Source organism: Podarcis erhardii (assembly GCF_964252035.2).
Source record: "Podarcis erhardii genome assembly, chromosome: 9".
NCBI classification, from domain to species: domain Eukaryota; kingdom Metazoa; phylum Chordata; class Lepidosauria; order Squamata; family Lacertidae; genus Podarcis; species Podarcis erhardii.
Genome location: NC_138512.1, coordinates 51153503 through 51165895, shown reverse-complemented (window position 1 = coordinate 51165895; position 12393 = coordinate 51153503). Strand labels below are relative to the sequence as shown.

Here is a 12393-nt window from a genome sequence, read left to right as displayed (position 1 = left end):
CAAGGATCAGTGGGGAGGGCAGGAACAAATGATGCTAACAAGAGGAAACAGGAAGAACTGAGGTCTTGCTTTCAATCTGTCTTTCATTATTCCTTTATTGTAAAATATTCTTTCAATTAACGGCTGACCTGTAGCACGGCGTGCACACACCCATATCTTAATCATTAGAAGGCTTAATGGATTCAAGCTTTATTTTGGACAGTTCTGACGTTGCTTATCTTTTTTTCTGTTTTAAGATTGCAATTCTTTATTGCTGATTTGTAAAACTATGACAACAAGGGAAAGCGGTGTTCTTGCTTGACCCTTGCAGTGACGGTGCTTAATAGGAACTGTGTTTTTCCTGGATATTTTTAATGGAGTCGCTACAGATAAAAAACAAGAACTCCTTTTTAAAGATACGTCATGTAAAGGGAAATGGGACAAGTTGTTAAATGCTGTTTTTCTGCATACGATATTTTATTGAAAGGTTTTGGGTTGGAAATAAGGAGGGTATACTTGATGAAGACCGAAAGAGGTCATTATTTTTGATCAGTGAATCAAACCACAAGTAAATATTTTGCTTCTTTAAACAAACAGATTAACTTTTGAATTCTCTTACAATGTGGGACATTATCTCTAGCAAAAATCTTGGATATGCACGGGCTAACTTTCTCAGTGAAATAACTGGTTTATTCTTTTAATTGGAAGCGTTGGTGTGCTTGAACCTAGGAACAGCAATCATTCTTTCTATACCACATTACAGTATGCTTAATTTGAAGATAATATATTGCTTTATATGAAGAAAATGCATGACAGCACTAGATGCTAAAGGGCATTGGTGTATTTTGCTGTTAGCAATTCATATGGCATATTGTTGAACGTTCCATATTGAAAGCGACATTTAATGATGTCTGTTTGGCTTCTATTCTTCCCTCCAGCCCCTTCCAGACATAAGAGACTTGATTATGATTACTTGCTAGTTTGATAGACTCTGCATGTGAGCAGAGATTATTATTTCACATTTTCAGGACCAAAGCATGCATTGCAAATATGTTCTGATATGCCCTACTTCAAATGAAGCAATCATTTTTTTGTCTGTTGGTTGGTGAACTTTGTTCTTTTAATTTAGAGCAGTAAATGTTTTGGATAATAAAAAAGTTCTATTGATTTTTGAGGGCAGGAAAATCACATTCAACTTGAAGCAAGTGTTCCCCACATTTTATAGGTTTGCGTTTGTTTAGTCCCCCCCCCAATGCCTGTGTAGGTGTAATCAACACATGAATTCAAACACTTAATGTTATGTGGTGTGGCTCCCTAAGAGGTATGGAGCTAATCTTTTCTGAGAATCATACTTGGGCCATCTTACATGGAAATTCTTCCATCACCCATACATGTACAATGAATAATTGAAGTTTGTGTTGTTGTTTTTTAAAAAGAGGTGACAGTGGCACTATGCAGCTAGGTAAAGGCACAATTTTCTAAATAAATGCCATGCAAATCCTATTACAATGAAAACAGCAGGGTTTAAATTTGCCGCCCTACCAAGTCAAAATATTACCAGCTGCCACTGAGGAAAAGCAAATGAGTTTGATCTTTTTTTCATATGGGACAGACAACATTATATTAGAGCTCAGGTTGGCCCTCATATATTCTCGCTCTCCCTTTACTATGTAAGCTTGTGAGCAAAGGCTGATGTGAGGCTGTGTGCGTGTGTGTGTGTGTGTGTGTGTGTGTGTGTGTTACAGGGCCTAGCTTACATGATATTTAAGAAATTCTGCCAGTATTCATCTGTTCCCTCCTTAATATTTTTGTCCCACAGAGGAACAATTATTTTATATGAATGTAATCTTACATTATTGAGATATAGTAAACTTGTCATATTCTTTCCCTGCTTGATTACTTCAAATGAGGATTCAAATGAATTCTCCTTATCCCTGGGTGTATCTGTTTTATGTCATACGTGGCACGCCATATATTTGTGGGGAGTGATAATCTGATGCCGTGTTTTCGTATTCTGTGCCTTGTGCAGGCTTGTATGCTTTACGGAGAGTACTTGGGGAGAAAGCAAACCTCTTGGATGAGGATGTGTCTGGATCAGTGATAATTACTCGCAGCGACTTCCTGCAGGCAATGAACGATGTCAGGCCCAGTGCCATGAGGGAAGTGGCAGTTGATGTGCCAAAAGTAAGTTTTGCCCAGTACAATATTCTGAAATAATTATTCAAACATAGGAAAGCCACATACTTGATAGCAGTCACCGCCTGATGACAATTGTAGCTCAAGGGAGACATCCAATGCCCTTTATATGTGTTGTGGGAGGGGGGTGTTATTGGTTTGTAGTTGTTGTTGAGTTTATTATGTGTTTTGTGGTTTTTAATATTGCAATTTTGCATTGTGAACCACCCTGATCTACTGACGAAGGGCAGAGATTTATTGCTGCTGCTGCTGCTGCAAAGCCATTTTAACTCAGGAATCTTCTGCCCTGGGTGGTTGTTAATTTTGGGGTTGGCTCCAGGTTCGATGGGGCTTCTCACAGATGCTGATATTCGTTTACCATGACAGGCTGACATAGTGATGGCAGCAGTGCTCTGGTAAGTGGAATATTGTGGGAAACTAAAAATGGCAGTGACTCCCAGATTCAAATTTCTGGTGCTGATTGGAACCCTCAGGACATTTGTTTGTTTGTTTTGTTTCTAAAGGCAGGCACTAGCGGTAGACCCTGCTGGGCCTGCAGCAGCTGCCTGAGTGTGCTGACACTAAAGGTAAAGGGACCCCTGACCATTAGGTCCAGTCGTGGCCGACTCTGGGGTTGCGGTGCTCATCTCGCTTTATTGGCCGAGGGAGCCGGCGTACATCTTCCAGGTCATGTGGCCAGCATGACTAAGCCGCTTCTGGCAAATGAGAGGAGCGCTTGGAAATGCCGTTTATCTTCCTGCCGGAGCGGCACCTATTTATCTACTTGCACTTTGACGTGCTTTCGAACTAGACCTTGCTAATTCACAAGCCTCAGTACTGTACAGTCATACCTTGGGTACAGATGCTTCAGGTTGCATTTTTTGGGGTTTGGGTACTGGGACGGGTTACTTCCGGGTTTCAGCGGTCACACATGCACAGAAGCGCCAAATTGCAACCCATGCGTGCGCATGCGCGGCGCTGCAGGTTACAAACGCTGCGGGTTGCAAACGTGCCTCCCACACGGTTCACATTCACCACCCGAGCGCCCACTGTATAGTAAACACCTGATTCTTTTGCTTTCCTCTTCTGGTTTGACTTAGAAGAAGGTATGGAGGAGAGGGTGGGGAAGGCCAAGGGGTGGGCTGTTAGTTACTGAGATGACTAATGAGTACAGTTATTTTAAAATAAATTAAAAAAATTGTCCAGTAGCACCTTAGAGACCAACTAGGTTTGTTCTGGGTATAAGCTTTCGTATGCATGCACACTTCTGAAGAATTGTGCATGCACACAAAAGCTTATACCCAGAACAAACTTAGTTGGTCTCTAAGGTGCTACTGCACAATTTTTTAATTTATTTCGACTGCATCAGACCAACACGGCTACCTACCTGAATCTAGTTATTTTGAAAGTTCACCTCGTGTTATTCAGATCAACCATGTCCATCCTGAACTCTGTTAATAACCAGTTACCACCTCCCTTCTTTCTCTCAGTTATGTCTGCTTTCCACTCAGTGCAAAAATAGTTTTGAGTTTTGAGCAGCTTTAAGGCATCAAACCCTATTTCCCCATCATTTCTGTAAATGCAGTGGAAGCCTTTTACTGCAGCACTGGTTGAATGTGATTTTAAATCATGTGTGTATTTGTAACAGCTACAATTTTTGTGTGTGTGAGTGGAATACTTCTATTCTTCTACTCTACAAAAAAATCTCCTGGTGATTCATGACGGAGTTGTTTGTTTTACAGGTATCCTGGTCAGACATTGGAGGGCTAGAAGAAGTCAAACTGAAACTGAAACAAGCAGTGGAATGGCCACTGAAGCATCCTGAGTCTTTCATTCGAATGGGGATTCAGCCACCAAAGGGAGTACTACTCTATGGACCTCCAGGATGCTCAAAAACCATGATTGCAAAGGCATTGGCCCATGAAAGTGGGCTGAATTTCTTGGCAGTGAAGGTAAATGGCATTTCTAGTTTTAAGGCAGGACATTATGGGATATGTGTGGAACAAGAAATGCTGATACACCTGCGCTTCTTGGTAACTTTGTGTTGGCCTGTATCTGAAGTGAAATGGGGGAGCTGTTTCTGCATTGGAAGCACATGGCATCCCTCCTTTGTCCTACTTTGGACAAAAAAAAAGCAAGTCACTTGAACCTTCCTGTTTAACTGATGTACTTTGAAGCAATACTTGTATCCAGTGTTCCTTCTATTCAGAGTAGAGCCATTGAAATGAATGGGCATGACTAATTTAGGTCCGTTAAGTTTCGTGGGTCTACTCTGATGAGAACATAGTTGAATACAACTCAGTGTGTGAACAGTCTTCGATTGTTTATTAATTTATTTCACAAAATTTATATACCATTTGATTGTGAAGGAAAAAACCTCGAGGCACCTCACAGAAGCAGTGAAGCTATCAGTAAAAGCTGTTTAAAACAGCTATTTAAAACATTCAACTAATAATTAAAATTTTAGCAGTAAGCTAAAATGTTGCCTCTAATTGCAGAAACTTGACTTTGTCCCTCTTTAACTATTTTACACAAAAGGGGACGCGGGTGGCGCTGTGGGTTAAACCACACAGCCTAGGATTTGCCAATCAGAAGGTCAGCGGTTCAAATCCCTGTGACGGGGTGAGCTCCTGTTGCTCGGTCCCTGCTCCTGCCAACCTAGCAGTTCAAAAGCACGTCAAAGTGCAAGTAGATGAATAGGTACCGCTCCGGCGGGAAGGTAAACGGCGTTTCCGTGCGCTGCTCTGGTTGGCCAGAAGAGGCTTAGTCATGCTGGCCACATGACCTGGAAGCTGTATGTCGGCTCCCTCGGCCAATAAAGTGAGATGAGCGCCGCAACCCCAGAGTCGGCCATGACTGGACCTAACGGTCAGGGGTCCCTTTGCCTTTAACTATTTTACACAGTACATAGTTAGACTGTAGAATTCGCTACAAACAAGATGTAGGGATGGCAGCCCACATGGGTGGGTGGCTTTAAAGGGGGGTTATACAGATTCATGGAGGTTGAGGCTATCAATGGCTGCCCTCCACAGTTTCTGGGGAACAGGAGTGGTTCAGAGTTCTGTTGTGCTCATGACTTCATGTAGACTTCTGGTTGTCCACTGTGAGGACAAGATGCTGGGCTAGATATGGCTTCTGTCTGAACCAGCAGAGCTCTTGTGTTCTTAGATGGGATTAATAATTTCCACTCATAGGTTATACTAGGCTACATGCAAATCTGAGTAACAACCCCTTAATTGCCAGTTTTTATAAACAGAAGCAAGTGTTTTTGTGCAGAGAAGTGGGGAGGACCCTTAACCCTTTCCTGTCTCTACTACTTTCCTGCTGGAATTCCCCCTGTTTTTCCTCCTGTGATAGGATTCCAGGTGCATATGGGGGTGTAAACATAATTGGAAACCTTGGCAGTTGGTTGGGAGGCAGGGAGTTGGAGTGGAAAAACAGTACACAGGAAGAAAGTTAAAGCACTCCTTTGCTGTTTCTCCATACAAGAACACCCACTGCCAAACTGCTTTTGTTTAAAAACAAGTTACAAGATATGAAAACTGTGTGTAATGTGTTGCTTGACCTCAGGCTATCAATCCATAAAAGAGAAGTGTTAAATAATTAGGCCTTTCTGATGTTCTAAACATACAGGAGTGCCAAATGATCTAGCACTCTCTGGATTTTAAGAATACTTTAGAAACTAGCTGGCAAAACTTGTAGTGCCTCAAAAGAGCAAGAACAACATTTATGCAGGCAGGAGAGAGTCAGCGACTCCAACGTATTATTTGTATTTAGTAAATGTGTCCAATTGCGGTGGAAGGTTTTTTGGTAGAAAATGTTCTTGGTGCCTTATTTTCTGTTTTAAATAAGATCCTTTCAGTGTTAGCTTCTCTTTTTTTCCTGATTAGCAATGATTACAAAAATATACAATGTTGTCAGAGTTCTGACTTCATCTTGGCATTTTCTAATGTCCTGTATCCCTCTTTGGATTCCGTTCCGTGGCTCTCTGCCCTTGACATGTGCTTAAGTTTGGTTTGTCATCTGGGTCAAGTACGTCAAAATATTTTCTAGTTAAAATTTCCTCCGCCGTTTTTCTCCTTCCTCCTGGCCGCAGCAGTTAAAATAGATTAATGAGGCTTGGAAATCTTGCTTCTCTGCTTCATGAGCAACCATCACTGAATCCCCAGAAGAACACTGGTTAATGTCCCAATGAGGTTTTTTGGCAGATCCTCCTTTAGCTATTGTTTAGTAAGCAGAAGTATGAAATGTCACTCTGTGATCTGTGCTGATTGAGTAATAGACTTAAAAATTTAGCACATATTGAGCTCCATGCTGCCAACTCATTTATTAAGCGGAGTGCAAGAGGACAGGAACAGGGCATGTAGCTTTAGCTATCCAGTGAGCTGCACCAAAAATGCAGACCTGGGTTGGTGTTTCATTCTTTACTTCCACAATCACAAGGATCTGTTTCAAATGTTGCACTACTTAATATAATCTCTTAGCGGTTTACATAAAAATACAACAACATTTTAATAAAGTCTCCTGATAACTTGATAAAAACAAAACGCAACTGCATTTCACAATAAAGCAGCCATGCACAAAACAGGAAAATTAAAAATTAAGAGTCAGAGTCCAGGAAAGCTTGGGTAAGCACGTATATTTTTCAGAGGCATTGGAAGGTCATTACTGTGTGAATCTCAGAGTCTTGAGATTCAGAGTAATCTCTTTATATGGCTGTGTATTTGGTATGCTTATAAATTTATATTTGTAAAATCTAATAAAAATGATTTTTTTAAAAAAGGAAGGTCATTACTGTCTCTGCCTCATTAATTTACTGAAGGTAGGGGCATTCCAGGTGGTAGGTGCTATCACTGAGAAGACCCGCTTCCATGTGGTCACGCAAGTGGCAACCACTAGTCATCAGGATTGAGGGGGCTTGTGTGTGGCGCCACGCAACCCAGAAGTTTGCGCCCTTGCTAATCATGGAACATCTAGCAGGGTATCCTTGGAAGATCCTGTATTATAGCGTTTATCTCTGATTAAGTATTCAAAAGTTCTTCAAGGTAGAATTCTATGTGATATGACAGATTTCTTTAAAGCTGTGTATGTGACTCTTTTCATGCAGGGCCCTGAACTGATGAACAAATATGTTGGAGAATCTGAACGTGCAGTCAGAGAGGTAAGGTGTTATTAATTTAACTGGAATATTAAGTGCACATGTACAGGGATTTATAATACAATTTATTGTCTGTTTTGCTACATTATAGTCAGTTTTTTTTTGTTGCATCATGCAGTCATTGCTTTGCAGTAACTAGTTTTCACGGGTTCTGAATTATAGCAGTCTTCATTGCTTACTGCCATATGTTGATACGATGAAGTCAGCTTGTGTATGTATTTGCTAAGTATGGAGGGTGTTCTTGGAAGCTCAATCTGATATCTCTGGCCCTTTCCCCCCCCCATCCAAACTTACTAGGGGCCTGCAGCAGGATGGTTTTGCTGTGGGTTCACTGAAGACCTTTGGCACTTTCATAGCACTATCCTTGGCACAATGATCTATGGGGAATATTCGCTTCTAGATTAATTTACTAGGATATTGCCTCCAATGGAGTATTGTGCCCAGGATGCTACTAAAGTGCTGAAGGGTCTATTGGAGACTCCAGAGTGAGACCTGGCTGCTGCCAGGTAAGTTTGAGGAAATAATGTGAGGCAACATGGTGCCTTACACAGTGGGAGTAGGGAAACACTGGTTTCGGTTAAATTAACTCGTGTGTTTACTGTGATCAGGACTTGTAATTTGAAAGGTGTTTTTTACAGTCTTCTTTTTCTTAACAGCTACAATGTCATTTCACAGGAGGGTATTGTAGAGTTGAAAGATGTAATTTGCAGAATGGCCTACATCAATCAGGGCTTTCCCCTCTATATATGAGAGGAGAGGCCAAGCTACCACTGGGGCCACATGCCTGGAGAAAGGAGGCGGATAGTGCCAGCAGCTGCCAGCTGTCACCACAGTGATTCTTCAAGCTGGATTGGGGGGGAATGCTGTTATAATCATTGACCTGATTATGCTGCTCCCATTAAATATTTTTAGTACATTATATATCATATCTACAATATATTACTTAGAGTGTACATACATATTGTTTGTATACTCTGCTTGTTTAATTAAAGCTGATATCTGCAGACATAGTCAAAATTATTATTTGGCAACAAAAGGATTTTGTAAGCAATAATCAATACTAAGGGTAGAATTCAACATTGCACTTTTACGAATGTTATGTCTGCACAAGCAGATCAGCTTGCCAGATGGAAAAATCCTCATTCCCCCCTCATGTGCTATCTTGAGGGTTCTCATGACTTTCCTGAGCCAATACAGAGGTGAGGAAAGGGGAAAAAGCTCCATTGCACAAGTGGAATGGCTTCCGCTGATGGGGATCATTAGGTGAATCCTGCCCTAATAATTCATTTATTCTAATGCTGCTGATGTGCTGTTTTGGTAGAATGGAATTCAATATTTTGTGTTCAACGAGTTGCAGTCATGGAATGGAGAAATGTTTCAATAGCTTAGCTTTTGTTTGACAATTTTAAAATGATAGGAATTATCCTGTTAATGCTGTAGCAGCTGGTAACTATTTTGTTTTTACCAGGTGAGCCTGGAATATCCTTTGGCTAATTCTTAACAGGTTTTGCCAACTGATAGTATTAAAAAGTTAAAAGACATTTAAAATAGTAATCCCCAGATATATTTAGTATATGTTCAGTTATATTTCCACAATTTTTTTTGCTGCTGTTTAGAGAAAAATTGGAGGGATGCAAGCAATACTATTTGAAATGGTTAACACCACAGTCTTTATGTTGATATTGCAACCTATCCTGGATATTGGAGGCAAACCAAGGGTAACAACTTTATTTGTGATTATGCAACTTCTTTGGACAATCTGACAATTATTTTGTTTTTGTTTTGTCAGATCTTTAGGAAAGCCAGAGCTGTTTCACCCTCAATATTGTTCTTCGATGAAATAGATGCCCTGGCAGTAGAAAGGGGGAGGTAAGAAAAATTATCTACAAGGTTCTGGATCTGTTACTGCTTTGTACTTTCACATGAGCAAGAAGTTGACTTTTGTATCTGTTTCCCTTGCATATTTAGATGGGAATTGGTTGGTTCATTTTATTAGGGATATAAGTGTTCTGCAAGACCTAGCAGTAATTCAAATAAGTGACTTTTTTTCTTTTCAGTAAACATTTTAAAACTCCCCTGCTTTTAAAGACTGCCAAGAGAAGGATCCTAATTTTATTGATTTTTATTGTAACAGTGGTGCTGGGGGAGACCACCCCCACCCCTGCCTCCCTACCACCCTGGTGTTCTTTTCCTGATTGAAATTCCCCCATGAAATGACTGTTAACTCCACAGGGGAAGACTGTTTCCCTGACTGCCTTCCATTGGGGTAATAGCATCTGTGGGGGAAATTGGATTAGGCAAATGTCACAGGTGAAGGCTACCCATACTTTTGCTCCATTGTAACCAAGCATATATCCTTGATCATGCATTACATGCAGGCATGCAAGTGTGCATGTGCATGTGCTGGGGATGCAAATGTGATTTTCAAGATCTTCGGCTTGGAGTCAGAGCACGTCATGAGGATCATAGAATCATAGAGTTGGAAGAGACCACAAGGGCCATTGAGTCCAACCCCCTGCCAAGCAGGAAACACCATCAGAGCGCTCCTGACATATGGTTGTCAAGCCTCTGCTTAAAGACCTCCAAAGAAGGAGACTCCACCACACTCCTTGGCAGCAAATTCCACTGTCGAACAGCTCTTACTGTCAGGAAGTTCTTCCTAATGTTTAGGTGGAATCTTCTTTCTTGTAGTTTGGATCCATTGCTCCGTGTCCGCTTCTCTGGAGCAGCAGAAAACAACTTTTCTCCCTCCTCTATGTGACATCCTTTTATATATTTGAACATGGCTATCATATCACCCCTTAACCTCCTCTTCTCCAGGCTAAACATGCCCAGCTCCCTTAGCCGTTCCTCATAAGGCATCGTTTCCAGGCCTTTGACCATTTTGGTTGCCCTCCTCTGGACACGTTCCAGTTTGTCCGTGTCCTTCTTGAACTGTGGTGCCCAGAACTGGACACAGTACTCCAGGTGAGGTCTGACCAGAGCAGAATACAGTGGCACTATTACTTCCCTTGATCTAGATGCTATACTCCTATTGATGCAGCCCAGAATTGCATTGGCTTTTTTAGCTGCCGCGTCACACTGTTGGCTCATGTCAAGTTTGTGGTCAACCAAGACTCCTAGATCCTTTTCACATGTACTGCTCTCAAGCCAGGTGTCACCCATCTCGTATTTGTGCCTCTCATTTTTTTTGCCCAAGTGCAATACTTTACATTTCTCCCTGTTAAAATTCATCTTGTTTGTTTTGGCCCAGTTCTCTAATCTGTCAAGGTCGTATTGAAGTGTGATCCTGTCCTCTGGGGTGTTAGCCACCCCTCCCAGTTTGGTGTCATCTGCAAATTTGATCAGGATGCCCATGAGTCCATCATCCAAGTTGTTGATAAAGATGTTGAATAAGACCGGGCCCAAGACAGAACCCTGTGGCACCCCACTAGTCACTCTTCTCCAGGATGAAGAGGAACCATTGATGAGCACCCTTTGGGTTCGGTCAGTCATCCAGTTACAAATCCACTGAGTGGTAGCATAGTCAAGACCGCATTTTACCAGCTTCTTTCCAAGAATATCATGGGGCACCTTGTCAAATGCCTTGCTGAAATCAAGGTAGGCTACATCCACTGCGTTCTCTTCATCTACCAGGCTTGTAATTCTGTCAAAAAACGAGATCAGGTTAGTCTGACATGACTTATTTTTCAGAAATCCATGCTGACTATTGGTGATCACAGTATTCCTTTCTAGGTGCTCACAGACTGTTTGCTTAATGATCTGCTCCAGAATCTTCCCTGGTATTGATGTCAGACTGACTGGGCGGTAATTATTTGGGTCCCCTCTTTTCCCCTTTTTGAAAATAGGGACAACATTTGCCCTCCTCCAGTCTGCCGGGACTTCGCCTGTTCTCCAGGAATTCTCAAAGATGACTGCCAGTGGTTCTGAGATCACATCTGCCAGTTCTTTTAATACTCTTGGATGCAGTTCATCTGGCCCTGGAGACTTGAATACATCTAAACTAGCCAAGTATTCTTGTACTATCTCCTTAGTTATTCTGGGCTGTGTTTCGTCTGCTGAATCATTTGCTCCAAATTCTTCAGATCGGGCATTGTTTTCTTTATCGGAGAAGACTGAGGCAAAGAAAGCATTGAGGAGTTCAGCCCTTTCTGTGTCCCCTGTTTGCATTTCACCATCTTCTCTGAGTGACCCCACTGTTTCTTTGTTCTTCCTTTTGCTACGAACATACCCATAAAAGCCTTTTTTGTTGCTTTTAACCTCTCTAGCAAGCCTGAGTTCATTCTGTGCTTTAGCTTTTCTGACTTTGTGTCTACACGTGCTGGCTATTTGTTTGAATTCCTCTTTGGTGGTTTCCCCCCTTTTCCATTTTTTGTACACATCCTTTTTTAATCTTAACTCAGTTAAAAGTTCTTTAGATAGCCACCCTGGCTTCTTTAGGCACCTTCCATGTTTCCGTCTCATTGGTATTGCCTGAAGTTGTGCTTTTACTATCTCCCTCTTAACAAACTCCCAGCCATCATGAACTCCCTTTCCTTTTAGTATTACTGTCCATGGGATCTCACCCAGCACTTCCCTAAGTTTTATGAAGTCGGCTTTCTTAAAGTCAAGAAATTAAGTCCTAGTATGCTTGGCTGCTCCTTTCCGCTGTATAGTAAACTTCAGAAGAGCATGATCACTCGCGCCTAATGATCCTTCCACTTCTACCCCACTAACCAGGTCATCAACATTGGTTAGGACCAGATCTAAAATGGCTGTTCCTCTTGTTGCTTCTCCCACTTTCTGGACAATGAAGTTGTCTGCAAGGCCAGTGAGGAATCTGTTTGACCTTATGCTCTTGGCTGAGTTTGACATCCAACAAATATCCGGGTAATTGAAGTCCCCCATTACTACTATCTCCTTTCCTTTTGCATGCTTGGCCATCTGTTCCAGGAAGGCATCATCTATGTCCTCCGTTTGGCTTGGGGATCTATAGTAAACTCCCACAATGAGGTCACTGTTATTCTTCTCTCCCTTAATTTTGACCCAAATGCTCTCACTTTGGCTTTGAGGTTCTAAATCTTGGATCTCTTCACAGGTAT

At 41.7% G+C, this 12393-nt stretch overlaps 1 protein-coding gene and 1 long non-coding RNA gene across 3 annotated transcripts in view; one reads left to right on the top strand and one right to left on the bottom strand.

Moving 5' to 3' along the window:
- AFG2A (AFG2 AAA ATPase homolog A) overlaps nucleotides 1–12393 on the top strand; it is a 156317-nt gene that overhangs the window by 21078 nt on the left and 122846 nt on the right. For both annotated transcript variants that reach the window (XM_081876734.1, XM_081876733.1), the window contains exons 10-13: nucleotides 2009–2163; nucleotides 3897–4106; nucleotides 7262–7315; nucleotides 9102–9181. In XM_081876734.1, the coding sequence (XP_081732860.1) occupies nucleotides 2009–2163; nucleotides 3897–4106; nucleotides 7262–7315; nucleotides 9102–9181 (499 nt within the window). The remainder of the gene's footprint in view (nucleotides 1–2008; nucleotides 2164–3896; nucleotides 4107–7261; nucleotides 7316–9101; nucleotides 9182–12393) is intronic.
- The window catches only part of LOC309350509, a 148478-nt gene that overhangs the window by 86819 nt on the left and 49266 nt on the right, over nucleotides 1–12393 (bottom strand). The window lies entirely within an intron of this gene.